This window comes from Balaenoptera ricei, chromosome 10, assembly GCF_028023285.1.
Source record: "Balaenoptera ricei isolate mBalRic1 chromosome 10, mBalRic1.hap2, whole genome shotgun sequence".
NCBI classification, from domain to species: Eukaryota; Metazoa; Chordata; class Mammalia; order Artiodactyla; family Balaenopteridae; genus Balaenoptera; species Balaenoptera ricei.
In genome coordinates this window covers 101,222,406-101,242,510 of record NC_082648.1, presented here as the reverse complement: position 1 = coordinate 101,242,510, position 20,105 = coordinate 101,222,406, and the positions used below count along the sequence as shown (strand labels likewise).

The 20,105-nt window shown below is 41.2% G+C and overlaps 1 protein-coding gene across 1 annotated transcript in view; it reads left to right on the top strand.

The window, feature by feature from the left end:
* The window catches only part of EFCAB6 (EF-hand calcium binding domain 6), a 248,207-nt gene that overhangs the window by 27,937 nt on the left and 200,165 nt on the right, over window positions 1-20,105 (top strand). Inside the window, 2 exon segments of the mRNA XM_059937122.1 lie at window positions 6,969-7,180; window positions 14,472-14,560. Of these exon segments, the coding sequence (XP_059793105.1) occupies window positions 6,969-7,180; window positions 14,472-14,560 (301 nt within the window).

The following is a 20,105-nucleotide window of genomic DNA, read 5'->3' as shown; positions in this document are numbered from 1 at the left end:
GTTTTAAAGCAATAAAATTTGACATTATAATTTCCCAAAAATGTGTCTTTTCATTTGTTCATTCCTCCCTCCCTCCCTTCCTTCACAAACATTTTCTGAGCCCTAATATGTGACAAGAACTGTCACAGGGACGGAGGATAAAGAGACGGGTCCGGTAGAGGGTCTGCCCTGGAGGATCCCACAGTCTTGAGAGGGAGAGGAAGAATTCCAGCAGAACAATACCAGTGCCGGTCCAGAAGCACGTACAAAGCGCTGTGAGTGCACAGCCGGAGGAACCAGAAGGACTCAGAGGGACGTAGTGAAAGGATGGACCGGAAGAAAGGCATTCTAGTCACAGGTCACACTCGCCACCTGTGCTCATCTGCATCAGTGAGAGGCCACAGGCATCTACCAGAGAGACTATTTCAGGTGGGCCATGTGTCTGTCCAAATCTCAGGAAAGAGGGGAGAATGGATGTTGAGGGATAACTGGCAATTTCCAACACAAACAGTTGTCATCCAGAATAAATCTCTTCCAGCTCAATAGCTCCACGCCTAGAGTATACTTTGGGTGTATCTTAGTTTAACTAGCTTTCTGACAGTACAAAGAAGAATGGAGTGAAGTGGGATTACTGGATTAAAGGGCATCCACACTCTTAAGGCTCGTGAGCACCACCGAATTGCCTTTTGGAAGCTTGTACTGCACATCCCCACAAGTAGTATTTTAAAAGTACTTGTTTCTCAATAAATGCTGGAGAGGGTGTGGAGAAAAGGGAACACTCTTGCACTGTTGGTGGGAATGTAAATTGATACAGCCACTATGGAGAACAGTATGGAGGTTCCTTAAAAAACTAAAAATAGAACTACCATACGACCCAGCAATCCCACTACTGGGCATATACCCTGAGAAAACCATAATTCAAAAAGAGTCATGTACCAAAATGTTCACTGCAGCTCTCTTTACGATAGCCAGGACATGGAAGCAACCTAAGTGTCCATCATCGGATGAATGGATAAAGAAGACGTGGCACATATATACAATGGAATATTACTCAGCCATAAAAAGAAACGAAATGGTTATTTGTAGTGAGGTGGATGGAGTTAGAGTCTGTCATACAGAGTGAAGTAAGTCAGAAAGAGAAAAACAAATACAGTATGCTAACACATATATATGGAATCTAAGGAAAAAAAAAAAAAGGTCATGAAGAACCTAGTGGCAAGATGGGAATAAAGACACAGACCTACTAGAGAATGGACTTGAGGATATGGGGAGGGGGAAGGGTAAGATGTGACAAAGAGAGAGAGTGGCATGGACATATATACACTACCAAACGTAGATAGCTAGTGGGAAGCAACCGCATAGCACAGGGAGATCAGCTCTGTGCTTTGTGACCACCTAGAGGTGTGGGATAGGGAGGGCGGGAAGGAGGGAGATGCAAGAGAGAAGAGAGGTGGGAACATATGTATATGTATAACTGATTCACTTTGTTATAAAGCAGAAACTGACACACCATTGTAAAGCAATTATACTCCAATAAAGATGTTAAAAAAAAAAAAAGTACTTGTTTCTGAATATCCTAACACAGAATATTATCTCTTACATTTTGTCCATTTGATATGCATAAACAATATTCTGTTGTGATTTTAATCTGCATTTCTCTAATGGTGAGGTTAACTTTGATTGTCAAGTTCATCAGGTTTATGTCTTTCTTTTGTCAGCTGCCTGTTCATGTCCTTTGCCCATTTACCCACTGTGGGTTGGTCTTTTTAGTTATTTGTATGAGCTCTCTGTATTAAAAATATTAATCCTTTATCTGCCTTATGTGCCATCAGTATCTTTTTTCATTTGTCATTTGCCTTTTATTTACGTTTTTTTTAAAGTACTGAATTATTTTTTTCTTTTCTAAATAAAAATTATATATATAGAAAACAAATATATTTAAATAAAAATTATATACATACATATATAATGTCTCCTAGCACCCCTTTTCTCTCCAGAGTTGGTCACCATTAAGTGTTTGGCTGGCCTGTCTCTCATGCGTGTCATGCATGCACACACACCTGTAGACGTGTACTTATATAACTCATATTAAAGAAAGCACAATTCATGGGTGAATCTGTGAGCCACAGATATTAGACACCCTGTTTCCTTTTAAGATGTTTTTTGCTTTATGCTTATGTTTCAATCTGAATAATTTCTGTTGACCTGACTTTCTATTCACTAGTCCTTTCTTCTACTGTGTACAGTTTTGCCGTTAAACAAATTAAATGAGCTCTTCGCTTTGATATTGTATTTTTAATTTCTAGCTTTTTCATGTGCTTTAAAAAAATAGTTTCCACTTCTCTGCTGAAATTCCCTAGTGTTCAGCATTTTTTCAGTTTTCCCTTAATCTCTTTAACATATTTGTCCTTCTTGGTTTAAATACCTGATCGTTTCTACATCTGTTCTCTCTGTGGGTCTTCGGGTGATTCTTTTTTGCTCTTGATCAGGTCACCTTTTCTTTGTTTACTTGTCTTGCAATTTTAAAAGGATTTAACACCAGACATTTATGTAAAAAAGAGTAGAGACAGAAGTCAATCATATTTACCACCAGAAGAAGGAGTGCCCCTTCTGTTCAGGCTTCTGGTGAGGTGGGCTGGCTCAGTTTAATTTCTCAGTTGAGCTGTGTCTGGATTTGGTTGCAGTTTTGGTTAGATTCACGTGACCCCTTGTTTCAAATGCTTCCCCTCAACAGGCCTTGCGATCTGAGCGCTGCTGAGACTCCGGCCATCTCTGCTTCACAGTCTGGCTGCCAGCTTGGCATCCTGTGGCGGGCCCTCTGCTTTCCAGCCCTCCTGCCACTTTTGGAGGGTTTCTGGGGAGCTCTCTTTGTCCTCCAGCTCAGCTGCTAGCTTCGCACACCTTAGGAGGTCGCCCTCCGCCCTGCCGCCCTGCCTGCAGTTGCAGTGGGCTGCTGAGGTGCACTCGGTGAGGGCCCCGTACGCTTCAGAGGGGTTTGCCGCTGGTCGGTACTCAGGCACGGTGAGCAGCTGCCTGACACTTAGGGAAGACCCTGCATCCCTCGGGGCATATCACACAGCTCTCCCGCCTCACTCCCAGCTTTGGGGTGCTTCCTGTGCAACGTGTGAAGGCCCAAGGGGACGGGTGCAGACTCGCTCTGTGACTGAGGCTCTTGGGATGCAAATCCACGGGATCGGTCCACGTGGCTACTAAGTAATTGCTTGTTTTCTCCATACCCCTGTGTAGAGTGAATCTGCTTCTCTTCCCAAGGCTCTGCAAGGATGAAAGGAGTCATGGGTGTTTTCTCTCTGAGGAGTGGCTGGTCCTTTCTGGAGTTTAGTTTATTTGTACCCTCAGTTCTTTGGTGGGTTTCAAACCCCTCTCTTTTTTTAGCTTATCCTACTTGTTCTCATTGCCAGGGTCAGAATGACAATCTGCTGTGACTTTCTGTATCCTAAACGGATGTAGAAAATTTTGTCAAATTCCCCTCCAGAGAGATCATATCAATTAGTACTCCCACCAGCAGGTTGTGCAAGTTTGGCTACCGCTTTCATTTTAAATTCCAGAAGTTGCATTAGGCTTGTGAAATAAAAAGTCTGCCCTCAAGTGAACTCAAGTAGTTTCAAGGCAATATTTCTGAGACTTCAAAATTAGAATTATTGATTGCCAAGATGGGGCTGCTTGGAAAGCAACTGAAAATGCGCATGAAAAGTCTGAAAAAAGATTTCAAGATGGAGACATAAAGACATGAAGGGGTCCCTCTGTGACGCTGGCTGCAGGAGGAGGAATTCCAGGCTGGGTGGGCAGAGGGGGAAATCCTCTTCACCAGCTAATGTGGAGCCCTGCAGCTCCGCCATGTGAATCAGCTGCTTCTGGGGTTCGAAGCGACAGTCAGAACCGCAGAGGGATGCAGGCAGCCACTCCTGCACACCAAGCATCCTTGGAGTTCTTGTGGGAGATTTAAGTCCCTCCTCGCCCAGGCTCTGTGCCCAGCCCTCTTCTGCCTGTCTGTCTTCTCCTGGCTGAACATCTGGTTCCACATCCCAAAACGCCACCCGTAACAAAGCAGCAGCTCCGTCGTGACCCCCGTCCTAAGCTCCCCGGCTGCCCCCCACCTCGTTGGTTTGTCCTGCTGCCTTTGCGGCACTTGGCACTATCTACCGTTACCTCATCACTCATTTGTCTGTTTCTTGTTTTGCTTCCCCCTCCAGAGTCAAAGCTTTCCAAGAGCAGAGCTTCCTGTCTCATTCACGGCAGTACCTTCAGTGCCTAGAGCAGTGGCTGAAGTATGACAGATGCTCAGAAATATTTTTTGAATAAATGAAATTCCACACCCTTAAAAGTCAGTGTTTGGAAAGGCTTTCTTCTCTCCCTGCCTGCTTCCCTAGGGCTCCCACACAGCCAGTTCTCACGCCCGCATCCCAGCCCCACCCTCTCTGACCTCTAGATTTATGTGTTCAGTTTTCAAATGGACATCCCCACTTAGATACCCCAAACGGAGCTCATTCGCTTTCCCGCCAACTTTTCTCTTCTGTTCCAGGTGTCCATTGCTATGAACAAACTCGACCAAACATAGAGGCTTGAAATCGCAACAATCGTGTATTTTGTTGACAGATCTGCAATATAAGCGGGTCCCAGGCATGGCTTGTCTCTGCTCTGTGCACCTCAGAGGGAGAGGTGCCAAGGCTGGGGGCGACTTGACCTCTGTGGCTGGAACCACCTGGAGGCTGGCTCCTCGAGTGGCCAGCAGTTGGTGCTCTTGGCTGGAAGCTCAGTTGGGGCCGTTGGCCAGCCACCTACACGTGGCTTCCCTGTGTGACTCCTTGACCTCCTCACAGCATGGGGACTGGGTGAGCATCTCAGGACCAGACAGAAGCTGTAGTACTTTCTGTGACTGTGTCTTGGAAATCACGTAGTGTCAGTTCTGCTCTAGTCACAGACTCATCCGGATTTAAGGAGAAGGAACATACGCCCCGCTTTTTGATGGGCAGAGAGTTAACACGATATCGTAAGAGAAGCACGTGTGGTGGGGATCTTGCTGTGGCCATCTTGGGAGATCCCATTGGCCACGTCGTCCGTGTTTGCTTTCTCACCGCTCACCCAGCCACCCACGCCAGGTGCACGAACTTCATTCATCCTCTTCTCCTGCCTCACCCGACACGTCAAATCAGAAGGTTCTGTAGACTCTACCGCCTCTATTTTAACATCTCTTTTATTCATCCCGGCTTTTCACTCGCCGACCATCACATTAGTGTGGACCTCACTTAAGACCTGTCTGAGCTGGCTCTAATTACCCAGCTTCTCTTATACCGTCACTCTCCTCCCCTTTCTGTTTCTCTCCCATGTGATACCAGAGTGAAGTTTAAGAATGAAAATTGGGTTGTGTTATCCTCTCGATGACAATCCCGCTGTAGCATCCCGTAACCAGAGCACAAAGCCAGAGGACAGGACCGCGTGCCTTGGCTCCTGCTGACTTTCCCAGTCTCCTCTCCTGGCTGGTGCCTGCTCTGCGTGTCCCCTCCTGGCTGTCCTCCACAGCAGCCCCACTTCCAGCCCCTCTCGCTCTCAGGGAACACAACATTGCAGTGGAAGTGTCACTCTGTCCTCTAAGAAGATTTTCCTGAGACCCTCCTCCTGTCACCCCAAACCAACCACTCTATGTTTTGGATCTCCAGTGTATCCCAGTTAAGTAATCCCCTCCCTGCGGGAGGCCGTGGGCATCGTGAGCTGAGCCATCCCCAGCACTGGGCACAGGCCTCGTGTGTGCACGGTGAGCAAGCATCAGGGAAGGTGGGTATCAGTGACGGCCAGCACAGCCCCTGGAAGGATGGAGGTGGTCCCCAGGACCCGCCACGCTGCTTCTCCTGAGGTTAGGACTCGTAAGGTCTTCACGACATGTGTGGGCGCTGGTATCTTCTCTGTTACCGCCTCAACCGGAAGGCAGCTCAGCCATCCTACAGCTGTGAGCAGATCCCTCACTGCCTCTGGGAAGGTCCACGTTGGCGCTTTGAATCCATCCTCTGGCCCAGGTCACCCCAAGACTAAAGCCGTCATTGTCCTCATGCCAGGAAGCTTCCATAGCTTGATAAGAAATTCTCATTTAAAGGGAAATAACTAGAGCCATCCTCCCCTAGCTTCTGCTGTGAACAGTTTGACAAAAAATGAGGCAATGTTCGAGACATTTAACGTGTCCAGAATTTACTATGTAAGACAGAGGTACTAAATGAACTATGGTCACCAAGCCTTTGCAATCTCATTAATAGATATAAGAGATTTACCAAGCTACCATGGTTCTTAGCCTCCGCTTTACCTAGTAGGTTATAAAATATTGAAAGGGACTAATCACGTCTTCATGTTTATGATACCGATGGGCACCATGAGTTAATTTGTAGTTACTGTGTTTGTCTGTAGGGTGTCAGCTGCCCTTTGGTGGCACAGGGACTCCGGGACCTAAACCATTACAGCTGGGACCCCTTTCCCCACCAGAAAGTGCAGGCGCCCTGCAAGCTCATTAGAGAACTAAACATTCTTCATTATCCTTTAGTATCCAGGGATTCTCACCTCTTCCTTGTCTTTGAAAGGAAAAGGTTGTAGATTTAAGAATTACATGTTTTTCCCTAAAAAATTGGCAAGGGGATGAAAAGTGAATATGATATTTTGAAGATTTATTTGAGACAAAATTGATTCTTAACTAAGTTTTATTTCAATATCCATGTTTTTCACTTGTAGTGACCTAGGTCCTTTATAGGGAAGATTATCTTTGCTTTTTTTTTCTAATGTTATTACTATTATTTTATGTTGATTGAAATGTAAATTTCAGAGGTGCAACAAATGACTGCAGATTTGCCATTGCGGGTCATCTACTTGTAAACCTAGATATAGTAGAAGAAATACTGTTTAGAAGTTTGTTGGATTCTAGTACACAGTGAAATGCTTTTTATTGTCTTAGCTTTAAGAGCGTTTAATAAATAGCTGTCTCTCTTTTACAGCCACAGCTGTTGCAAATCCAATACTGTCATCCTTAGATGTTAAACGGATTTTATTTCAAAAAATTACTGATAAAGGAGATGAGTTGAAGAAAGCCTTTCACCTGCTCGACATCAGTAACAACATGACGGTGACAAAGAATGAACTGCGAAGAGTCATCACAACCTTCCTGCTGCCTCTCACGAGAGAACAGTTTCAAGATGTGCTGGCTCAGGTACAGTGCGGAAAAGACTCAGAATCACCCAGTGTGGAGGAGGGGATGCAGTATATTACAGGAGCATGTAACCTCGTCTGGCTTTCCCCCACTGTCCCAAATAGAGTTTTGTTTGTCACAATTCAATTAAATTCTGGCAGGTGTGGGACAGTTATCATGTGCTTGGGTCATATTTTGTGTGTAGCACTATTATAGTCATATTAGTTTATTTTTTAAGGCTTCCATATAAAGAGTATTTGGTCAACATGTACTTTGAAACTTAGTATTTGCGTTTGTTCTTACCTGAAGTGGTTATTGAGCATCTACTGTATGCTCAACCCAATGCGGAGCAATCAGACAGTTTTCAGCTATTATTTCTTCAAATATTTTTTTCTACCTCTTCCTCTGCTCTCTCGGACATTTTGGTATTGTCCTCCAGACCCCCGAGGCTCTGTTCATTTTATAAAATATTTTTCCTGTCTCTCTTTCAGATTGCATAATTTCCATTGACGTGTCTTCAAATTCACTGACTCTTTCTTAGCATCTCCATTCTGCTACGAAGTCCATTCAGTGAATTTTTAATTTTAGACATTGTATTTTTCAGTTCTAGAATTTTCATTTGGTTCTTTTTTATAATTTCTATTTATCTGCTTAGATTTCTTGGTTTTTCTTTCAATTATGAGCATATTTCTTTTGACTACGTTGAGCGTAGTTAAAGTAGCCGCTTAAAAGTCCTTAACTGGTAATTCTAACATCTGGATCATCTCAGGGTTGGCCTGCTTTGATTTTTTTTTTTTTTTTGAGAAGGGTCACATTTCTCTGGTTCTTCATTTTTGAGCATATTTGGATAATGTCCCAGACTAGTGCTATTCAATAGAAATATAATGTGAGTCACATAAGTAATTTTAAATTTTCTAGTAGCTACATTACAAAAATAAAAAGAAATAGGTGAAATTAATTTTAATAATATTTGTATTTGACCAAATAAATATATCCAAAATATTATCTCATTTCAACGTGTAATCACTATTTAAAATTGATAATAAGATATTTTACATTCTTTTCTGTGTACTAAGTCTACAGAGCCTGGTATGTACTTTACACTTACAGAAGACCTCAACGCTGACACTAAATTTCCATTGGAAATACTTTATCTGTATTTAGATTTCATGAAATTTGCTGTTGAAATATTAGATTCATATACCCAGTCATTCCAAACTTAAAAGTTTTCCCAGAGCGGAGTTAATTTTAGAATTTAAATTAATTACCATTAAATTTAACAAACAGTTCAGTTCATCAGTTACCCTAGCCACGTTTACGGTGCTCAGGAGTCACATGCGGCTCTGGCTGTTCATTAAACAGTGCAGTGCTAAACGTCACGAGTGCTGCGCTGTGGAGACTCTGGATTCTGTTATATTCCTCCGAGACTTTTGGTACTTTTGCTTTGACAGGCAGTTAACTTGCAAATTCTCTCTCACCTGCAGTGGGCAGTCGTTCGTATCTTGATTCAGCTTGTTGGTCTTTTGCTGGGACTCTTGAGCCTGACCTACACACACGTGGTTCACGCACCAGCTGGAAATGTGGACAGAGTGTGTACACAGAAAGCGGTGCTCCTCCTCTTTCGGGTTCCTCTCACATTTTTAATGGTTGTGGTTGCTTTGGGTTCAGTGTGCTGGCTCTTCAGGCCAGAAAGACAGTGGGTTTTTTTAGGGGGCGGGGTTTACCTGCTTTGTGCTGGGCACTGACTGTGTCCTGATCTTAGGTTCAAAGCCACTGAGAACAGGAAACTCCCTCCGTACTTGTCCCTTCTTCTAAAGTTTTAAGTTCCTCCAAAATCTGCCTGCTTTCTTTCACTCTTCAGAGCCTTTAGAGAGTTATTTTTTGTATTTCGACAGAGTTTATGGATGTTGTCTGTGGGAGGTTAGTCTTTTGAGAGCTTTCTCTGCCAGAACTTCTTCTGCTTTATTGTTTTTAAAAAAGCAATCACAAAGTCACAGACAAGTTGGAAGTATAGTGCAAAGAACAATTTTCTCTTTCGTAAGCCATTTGGGGGTAAGCTGCTGCATTACCTCAAATATTTCAGTGTATGTTTCCTTAAAACCAGAGCCCTGTCCTATACACCCGCAATCCAGCCGTCATGGTAAGGACAGTAATGTCAACTCATGTTAGCCGTCTCAGCTCCAGGCCCCAGGTCACAATCATGCAGTGCATTTGGCAAGTCTCCTGTAGCCTAGAACACTTCTTCAGTCTTTCCTTAGTCTTGAGGACCATAACACTTTGAAGATTGCAGACCTGTTATTTTGTAGAGTGTCCCTGACTTGAGTTATCAGATGTTTCCTGATGACTAGATTCAGGCTTGCATCTTTGGCAGGAATGTCACAGAAATGATGCTGTGCTCTTCTCAATGCTTTTATGAGCTTACAGGTGATTTCATTCTGTCCCATTACGGCTGATGTTCACTGCAGTCACTTGATTAAGGTGGAATCTATCAGACCCATCTGTCTTTTTCATGGTGGAGTGCTCTTTATCCACTTTGCAATTAATAAGCATTTTGTGGGAGAAACTTTGAAACTATGTAGATATGCCATTCCTCACCAGACTTTCATGTATTCATTTATTGTTTATACGTTTGCAGGGACTCAAGATTTCCTGTTTTATTAAGCGGGTTATGATCCATTACTTTCATTATTTATTTTGATGTTTCAGTTGTCCCCAATATAGCCAGTAGGAGCCCCTTCATGCTGGTTTCTGTGTCCTTTTGACATGTCCCCATCATTCTTTGAGCACTTCCTTACTTTCTGATACAAGATATCATAAACTCATCTGTACTTTCCTTGCCTCAGTCCCAGAATCATCCGTTTCTCCAAAGAGCTCTGGTTCCTTTTAATGGAACAAGGTATCCAGAATCTGGGCTCTGAATATACCAGAGCTTCTCATTGCTCCAGGCCCTCTAAGTGGGCAGAGCCCTAGGGGACATATTCCATATATAAACATATATACACATTTACATACATTTACATCTACATGTATTTCTATATCAATCTATATATTGAAAACTGTGAGTTCACACCAATACCACCAATTCTAACCCAGTACCTCAGGGTTCATTGTAATTTTCTCACTTTCTATATTTGTAACTACCGTTTCAGACAATGAGCCACTTGGCTTCTGTGTTCTGAGTATATTCACTTATTTGATCAGCCTCCCTGGCATGTGACTCATCTCCCATGTCCAGCACCTCCACCCCCAGGTGGATGCCCTCTTCCTCCGACCGTGCTCTGGACCACGGTTCCCCCATGTTGCAGACGCCACTTTTGTCTGCCCCATCTAGTGACTGTAGGACTGAATTGTGAGGGAACAGACATGGAAGGAGGGAAGGGGAGGAAAGATGAAGAGCTTTTCTCTTCTTCTTTTAAAAAATGTTTCCGCTTTATTCACTTCCAGCATTTCACAAATAGTATATATTGATTCTTTTACGCATCACCTTTTATTGTACCTGCATTTTAAATAAAAGCTTTATTAATATATAATTTACGTATCATAAAATTCACCATTTAAAAATGGACAAGTTCCTGGTTTTTCATATATTCACAGAGTTGTGCAACCATCACCACCATCTAATTCCAGAACATTTTATCACCCCCAGAAGAAACTTTGTATTCGTTAGCAGTCACTCCCCACTCCCCTTCCCCAGGGGACATTAATTAATTAATTAATTAATCCCAGACATCCATTAATCTATTGATACCTTAAGTCACAATAGATTGCCTATTCTGGACAGTTCATAAAATGCGATAATACAATATATGATCTTTTGTGACTGGCTTCTTTCACTAAGCATAATGCTTAGTTATGCTAAACATCCGTGTTATAGCATGAATCAGTATTTCATTCCTCATTATGGCTGAATAATATTCCACTGCATGGATACACCACACTTTTTCATCAGTTGATGGATCTTTGGGTTATTTACACATTTTGGCTTTTGTGAACAATGCTGCTGTGAATTTCATGTACAAATTTTTATGTGGACATATGTTTTCACTTCTCTCGGGTACATACCTAGGAGTGGAATTGCTGTGTCATATGGTAATGTTCTCTTGCTTTTAAAGAACCTTTGTCCTCACAAATATCACATCAGTTTCCTCATAACCTTGATTTAACTGTTCCTTTCTTTATACCAAATGGAAAGTTAAAATATTATTTCCTGCTGCTGTCTCCCTATATTCATGATCTAATCTTAATTTAAAATTTTGACAGCCTTCCCAAGCTAATCAGCTATGCAAGAAGAGGAAAAGTACAGAAAATGTGAAATGTGTATCCGTTTTTTAAAAGCTACATCTGTTTTTAAAAGAAATCACTGAGAACTGTAGAACTTCAGAGACTTTAAAAAACAGGTTCTGATAGTCTATCTTATAATCAGGACGTTTTTCTAGAACCTTGAGCTCCTGTGACCCTCCTGTATAAGCCAAGGAGACTGGAGTGTGGTGCCTTTTCAGGAGGCCAAGTTCATTGGGAATGAAGGGCAGGGCTTCTCTTCTTAATCCCTGGAGTTCACAGTGTGTGTCCCTTTTCTAGACCTTTTAATGACTAATCCATGTGGTGATACAAACTTTCTTTTTTAATAGTTAATATAAGCCTAACTGGAAATATATAAAACAGGTAAAATATTTAATGGGAATCTCACCCTTAAAATTAGAAAAGAATTTTCCAGTTATAGTGAATTTACTTTAGCTTTAATTTTATTTCAAGAACCATGTCAAGAATGTTTGAACGTCAGGGAGTTTAGATGATTGATCAGGGCAAGAGTGATGAGGAGGGATTGCTTGTAACCTGCCCTATACCTTAGTTTCATTAATAGTAATACGAATTTTTTAAAAATGTGGCTTCAGTATCTGAATATTAATATAAACATTTTAAAAGAAGTTGAATTGGTAAATAGATTCCTGAGAAGGAAAACTAAGTTCCCTTCTGGTCCTGGTGGTTGTGCTGGGTTGGGGAAAGAGAAGTCTTTGAAGGTACTTATCAACATACTGGATGTGGATTTACAAACTACACTCCCCCAGCCCCAGTCTAAGAATTGCTTTCAGTGATTCATCAGTGGACGGTTTTGATTCTCCAACATTTTTGCCAGAATAGCAAATACTGGAGAGGCGATTTGGGTTGTCTAAGCGCTTAGTTTTGGAGACCACTCATTGCAAATGTGTATCTGCCACATTAGAATTTGCATTAGACCATAAGTAGCAATATGAAATGTGACAAAAACTTCAATAGATTTTTTAAAAATTTTATTTATTTATTATTTATTTTTGGCTGCGTTGGGTCTTCGTTGCTGTGCGCGGGCTTTCTCTAGTTGTGGCGAGCGGGGGCTACTCTTCATTGCAGTGAGCAGACTTCTCATTGCGGTGGCTTCTCTTGTTGCAGAGCACGGGCTCTAGACGCACGGGCTTCAGTAGTTGCAGCATGCAGGCTCAGTATGTGGCTCGCAGGCTCTAGAGCGCAGGCTCAGTAGTTGTGGTGCACAGGCTTAGTTGCTCCGCGGCATGTGGGATCTTCCCGGACCAGGGATCGAACCTGTGTCTCCTGCATTGGCAGGTGGATTCTTAACCACTGTGCTACCAGGGAAGTCCCAGCTTCAATAGATTGATGGATTTTAAGGCAGGGTGGTTAGTGCAGTGAGATGAACTTGGGCTCTGGAGTCACAGATTTCTGTGACTAAATGACTTAATGGCAGTGCCATGCAGGGAGGTCTGCTCTGTGAAATGTGGAAAATTTCAACCTCCTCAGAAGGTAGTTTGGGGCTAAATGAGTTAAAACCAAGAGCAGTGCCTGTACCCATTTATAAAGTATGAGCTCAGCAAATGTAAGTTTCTTCCCTTCCATGTTAACTCTTATCACTACCAAGACCAGGAGGGCATCCAGTCTGGGAAACTGCACGTTTAATCTGTTTTTGCCCTTCTTCTGTAAAACTAGGGAACCTTTGAAGTGTCTATCCAAATTATATCTACTAAAAAATGCCCTATCAGAAATCCCAGTCCTGGGTGTCCTTTCCAGGAAAAGGCTTCACAAAGGCCCACCCTGTGAGCCACTCTCCCTCTGGGCCCATTTCCTAGTTATACATGTTTTAAATAGCAAGGAGAAATTTGTCCTTTGGGGAAGACTGAGATAACCATGCTAGGCTTTGAGGCTGGAACTTTAAGGGCTAAGTACATATCAGACTTGGTTGTATAGGCTTGGGAGCCGCTCAGATGTATGGGAGCCATTCAGCTGTATGGGAAATTGTACTTTGTATATTTGCATGAAGCTTAATAAAATATATTTATATTGATTATATACTTATGTTAATTTTAATTTCATAATGCTTTTTGGGGGGAAATAATTATTTTCACTTTTAAAAAAATTTGACTCTTTATTTAAAAGTAACTTCAAACCTCCAGAAAATTTGTAAGGATAAGAGTGGTACAAACAGTAGCCATATACCCTTTACCCAGATTTGACAGTTGTGAACATTTAGCCTCGTTTGCTTCTCCTGTGATCTTTCATTCATATATATATGCAAACAATATATATGAAATACACAATGTGTACATAATTTTTTTCTGAACCGTTTAAGAGGATGTTGCTTATATTAATGGTTCTTTAATTCTAAATACTTCAGTGTGTATTTCCTTAAGAATAAGAACTGTTCTCTTACATAATCACAGTACAGTTAACAACTTCAGTAAACTAAACATTGAGATAATAATACTTTAATTTAACCTACAGTCCATATTAACCCACTTGACCCAATGATGTCCTTTATAGAATTTTAGATTTGAAAATGATTTTTTTCTACCTTAAAATTATATGAATGTACAGTAAGTGCACATGACACTCAGAGGGTAAATTGTGCTGTGGCCTCAGACTTTTGGGAAATATATATATATATATATTTATACGTATACACATATATAAAAATACATATACACATATATAAAAATACATATACATATATAAACTATATATTAGAATATATTTCTCTTAATTTTACTTTATCTTTTAGATAGACCTAGATTTTAGATAATTTTGTAGACAACTTGTTGGCTTTTAACTGAGACAGACTGGCATTCTGGCATTCATGCTGCTTGTGCTTAGTTTGCTGAGGGTGCATGTCAACTCAGACACCTGGATTGAATAGCTGTGAATGTTACTGGAATGCCCATCCCACTAATGCCCATCCCATATCCTGCCTTACATCATGAAACCTGCTGTGCTGTCCACTGCTTGGATCTGAATTCTCTAATGGGCTGTTATTCTTCTTGTTTGGACGTAGGTCCCCCTCACCAGCTCTGGTGCCATTCCGTACCTTGTATTCCTGTCCAGATTTGGTGGAATTGACCTGAATATAAATGTTATAAAGAGGTAAGTTTTTTTTTCCTCATATGCAAATGTGAAACTTGGAACGATAAGAAATAGGACACAAGGTCATTAGAGCTAATCATGTCAACAGATATAATACCCAGTCAAAAATTTTATTTAGAGAAGATTCTAATGTCTAAATGGGATATATTTCAGAATAAGAAAAATAATATTGTATTAAGAATGGAAACATAGCAAATTAAAACCAGACTAACATATTTCATATGCAGTGCATTTCAGATTTGGAAATAAGGAATTTAAATTTTTTTTTTTTTGGCTGTGCCATGGCTTGCGGGATCTTAGTGCCCTGACCAGGGATTGAACCCGGGCCCCGGCAGGGAAAGCGCTGAGTCCTAACCACTGGACTGCCAGGGAGTTCCCTGGAAATAAGGAATTTAAACTCTGAAGTAGAAGTATTAAGATGACAAATTTTAAAGTTGTTTGTTTTTATACATTTTTAATGTCTTTCATTGGATAGTGATCATATTTTGGTAGCTAGAAATGAAATATTTTAAAAAAGATCTTAATATGAGCTCCTCTGTATTTCATAATTGTAGCATGAGCGTGAAGCTCATTTGCTTTATGTGCAAAACGAGAGAGTTAAAGTCTGAACTTTAATGTCTCTATCAGTTGTAAAGTTCTTTGATTCTAGTGTATGATGTAGGAAATATTGTTTTAGTAAAAAAAATTATTTACGCAGATTATCTGACTCTAAATGGGCAAGCTTCATTTTCCCAGGAATTATGTAAACAATTATAAGATAATTAAATTTGGTTCTGAAATATTAGCAAATTTTGGTATTACAGCTTTTGTGATTGCACCCATCCTGGATGCAGCTGAGGTGTAAGACTTAGAGCAGAAGTGTGGAGCGGGGAGGGGGAGTTGATGTGTTCACCCAGTGAACACTGGGTGTAGAGTTTCAGTTTTGTAAGGTGAGCAAGCCCCAGAGATCTGTTGCACAACAGTGTGAATATGTTAACATTACTGAGCTGTATATTAAAAATGGTTAAGATGGTAACTTGTGTGGTTTTTTGTTACCACAATTAAAAAAATAAAAGAATTAGTGCAGCAGCTCCAACAAGAATGACAAGGTATTATCCGCTCCACGATGTGCGACTTCTTTGTGCTCTGATCAGTTGATGTTCCATAAGTGGTGAACTAGGATAATTTCCAGGCTCATTCAGAAGGACCACTGGTCATTTTATAGGCTCTAATTCATGCTCTTGACTTAAAACCATCCACATTTGTGGAATAAGTAATCTAGTTTGAATATTCTTTGCTGAAAAACTCAATAGTTGGAAAAGCTACAAGCAGGAGGGTTCTTTTTTGTTTTTGTTTAATTGTGAAACTTCAGTCTAATAATTTGAGATGAAAATTATCATAAGTTACTTCCTTAAACATAAAAGACTAAATATTTAAACTAAATTTGAAAGATTTCTGACTTACACATGAAGCTAAATTCTCTTTATTGTTGAAGACCACGAATTATAGTGAATAGAAACTTCTCTTTCTAGCATTATGGTAGGCTACCTCCATGAAAAACACTTCCACTGAAAACAACTAAAATGATGGATAAAAGGTAAAATATTTTAATGCATTACTGAGCTGGCAAGAAGGTAATTCTCAGAGGCTACACATGCAGTAAAAATTGGAATCCAGAGAAGGGAGCTTTCTATAAAGCCAGTTTTTACCCTGAAGGTATTGGCCAAATCTTGGTGAATTTCTGTTTCAGTTTTGTTGGCTATTTGGAGTGAAGGGGACAAGAGTCAAAACCTGCAGGGTCTGCCCAAGGTGGAGAAACCTAAGAGAAGACCAGTACAGGCACAGTTGGGACCCCTATACCCTCTTGTAAGGATAATCTACAAAATATAAACCTGCATCGCAGAAGGGCACAAGGAAACCTACCAGTTTCAACACTGGCATTGGGTGAATAGGGGAAAAATTATAATCACAAGTCAATTCATGAAAATCTGTGTCTAAAATAATGCTACCTGTGTGGTCTGAAAAGTCTCAGGCTAGGAATTTACTTAAAACTGGTCCTCGACTAGGTGTGCCCTTCTGTGGAGGAATACATCTACAACATAGCCCTTAAAGAAAACCACAGACAAAGTGTCACACAAAAAAAACCGTGAAAACATATGAAGAGACAAAGAATGAGGACCGCAAACAAATGGAAATCATAACCAGCGGAATCAGATCTCCAAACACTTGGGATATTGGAACTATCAGATACAGAATCTAAAAGTAGTGTTTTAATATCTTTAAAGAAATGAAAAGGGCTTCCCTGGTGGTGCAGTGGTTGAGAATCTGCCTGCCAATGCAGGGGACACGGGTTCGAGCCCTGGTCTGGGAAGATCCCACATGCCGCGGAGCAACTAGGCCCGTGAGCCACAATTACTGAGCCTGCGCGTCTGGAGCCTGTGCTCCGCAACAAGAGAGGCCACGATAGTGAGAGGCCCGCGCACCGCGATGAAGAGTGGCCCCCACTTGCCGCAACTAGAGAAAGCCCTCGCACAGAAATGAAGACCCAACACAGCCATAAAAATAAAAATAAAAAATAAATAAAATGTAGTTACTGATATATTTAAGTTTAAAAAAAAAAAGAAATGAAAGAATGGATTCAATATATGAGTGCAAAATAAGAGGCAATTGAAGAAGTACAAAATGGAACTCTTGGTATTGAAAGATACAGTCATTATAGAATAAAATTCAGCGGATGGGTGAAAACAGTGGATTCAACACAGCTATAAAGAGCGTTAGTGGGGTGGAAAATAGATCTGAAGATATTATCCAGAATGCAGCACAGAAAGAGAGATACCAAACATGGAGAACAGGTATAAGAGACATGGGAGGTGGGAGGAGAAGGCCCAACAATACTTCTTACTGGATTTCCAGATACGTAAGAGAAAGAGTAGGACAGAGATTATATTTGAAAAGGTAATGGCTTAGAATCTCAAGCCAGATAAATAAAAAGGAATGCCTACCTAGACATATCACGGTAAAACAGCAGAACATCAACATCAAAGAGAAAATATTAAAGGCAGTGAGAAGAAAAAGGGAATTGACTTCAGAGGAGTGACAGTTAGACTGACACTGATGTCTCAACAGTGACAATGAAAGGTATGAGATTGTGGGAAAATGTCTTCTATGCGCTGAAGCTAAAATATTTGCCATCCTAGAATTTTATACTATGTTTGTAAGAATAAGGATGGGAACTTTTTCTGTGGGAACCCCTGGGAGCCTCTCCTCTCCTTGCCATGGTATCTGCCCATCCACTGGTATCAGAGTATTTGGAAAAGGAAGACACATCTGGCACCTTTGCCTATGGTGTTCAAGATTACTTTTCACCTAGATCTTGTATACTCTCTTCACACTGACTTGTATGAAAATGAGGCAGCCTGTGCATTGAATTATCCGGTCATTAGACTTGGGCTAAATCTTAGGACATTGACAGATTTTCAGCTCAAATTCCCTGAATTGGTGGTGGGGGGACTTATTATTGTGGTCACAGCACTTCCCTTCTGGAAATATGGTTCAAGAGGTCATATTTTGTATCAGCCGAAATTTGATGCCCTTGACAGCATAGAGTGAACACAACACAGAAAAGGTATGCCGTCTGTTCTGTCCTGGCCATCTCAGCCTCACCAGAACTGTCTAATATGAGGAAGTTACTGAATGTCCTATGGTGGTTGATTAAGTTGGAAGCAACATGAAGATTAAAGAGGATATTTTGCATCAGAAAACATTTAGGACCTGGAATGATATCAAGAAGTCTGTGCCTCTGAGTGTATGAGAGCTGGTAAGGACAAAATGTGGAACTGCTCTTGCATCTGCCATGGATGACCTCACATCATCTGTAATAATGGCAGTATCATCAATAACCCTTCAGAAGCATCCAAGGAATTATTCTATTTAAAATGAGTAAATTGAACCTTTGAGATTTGCTTCTGATGGACATGTCGAACATTTCTGCTTATGGACCAAAAGTGTTTCCCGCTTCAATAATCCGTGTGGCACTCAGCACAATGCTACCTCCCTGAAGAATAACTACAGCCTTCCACATACAAAGCAATCGAAACAGATCTTAGCAGAAGATTTTGAAAGCTTTCTGAGCACCATACAGAAAGATTCACGACGGAGTTCTGAAGAACTTACTGAAGAGCCTGAGAATTATGTTGAAGCAAAATTCATTCACAAATATGTGCAGGGTGTCAGTGCATTGTTTATAAGGCAAAGCAACAAGAATCAAAGAATTTTTCCCTGTACTTACATCCAGTTTCTTTAATTCAGTATCAATATTTCCTTCATTCAAATATCAACCTTTAGCCATAGGTGGCATATATTACAACTAGCTGTCACCTGTGAAAACTTATCGTTCACTACGGCTTAGACATGAGGTAGAACACAACCGACCTTCCTGTGTAATGTCACATTTCAGACATCAACATGTAGGGCCAACTGAACTATGGAAGAGTGTGTAAAAGAAGAAAGAAACTGCATGGATCTTATTCTAATAAGTTAAAAAAACAATACACATAAAAAGGAGACTGTGGACTGCGTCAGATTCAGACTGATGCCCTGTTTCCCTCCTCTCCCTGACTTATTAGCCATTTTGTGACCATGTACTTTGCCCTCAAGTCTCAAATCTGATAATTGAGTTTTTGCTCTCTTTTTCTATTCTAAAATCTTCCCTTGGTTACCTGATGACCGTAACCAGCTTTATTTGTCCAAGTTTCCGGGGCTTCATGTCCTCCCTCCCTCCTCCCACAAAGTTTCTAAGTAGATCTATTATTGCTCTGACAATGCTGAAAAAAACATTCATTCACAGGACCATGTATTGCAACATTCCTTGGCCAGGCCAGGTACCACAAATTCAAGTGGATAAAGCAAACAACAGCGGTAGAACATCCGTCAACGGAGCAGATGTGAAGTTGACTCTAGGCAGGTAGCCTGGGTAAGTTGAGAAGAAAGGAGGAAAGAAGGCTTTTGGCCAAGAGAAGCAGGATTTGGAGGGGAAAAATTGTTTGCTACAAAGAAACAAGCAGCTAAAGGAACTCCAGTAAAGGATCCGATTCAAACAAAAGAAAAGAAGCCTTCTGCATAACATCTTGAATTTCTGTGCCTCTAAAGGTCAATTCAGTTTGGACGGCTTCTTTGAATTTCTGAAGATTAAAGACATGATAGAAGTCACTGAGGAACATTTTAAAAAATAAAGACGGAGGGTGACATACAGACATTTCAGACAAAAACTGAGACAGTTTACCTCCTACAGATCTTGACTAAAGGAAATCATGAAAGATACGCTAAACGGCAGAAAGCAAGTGATCCTACGGTACCCGGTACCCACGAGGCCCTCTGGGATCTGGCTGGGCTCCCCGACAGGCGCTCTGCTGCTCTCCTCTTTCTCCACTGCGTCCCCTTCTTGTAGCTCCCGTCTTAGGGCTTTTGACTGGTGGTTCCCCAGTGTCCGCAGTGCTTCTCCCCCGAACAAAGCTGTAGGTCACTCGGCTCACACCCATGAGGTTAACACACGAATGTGATTTTCTCA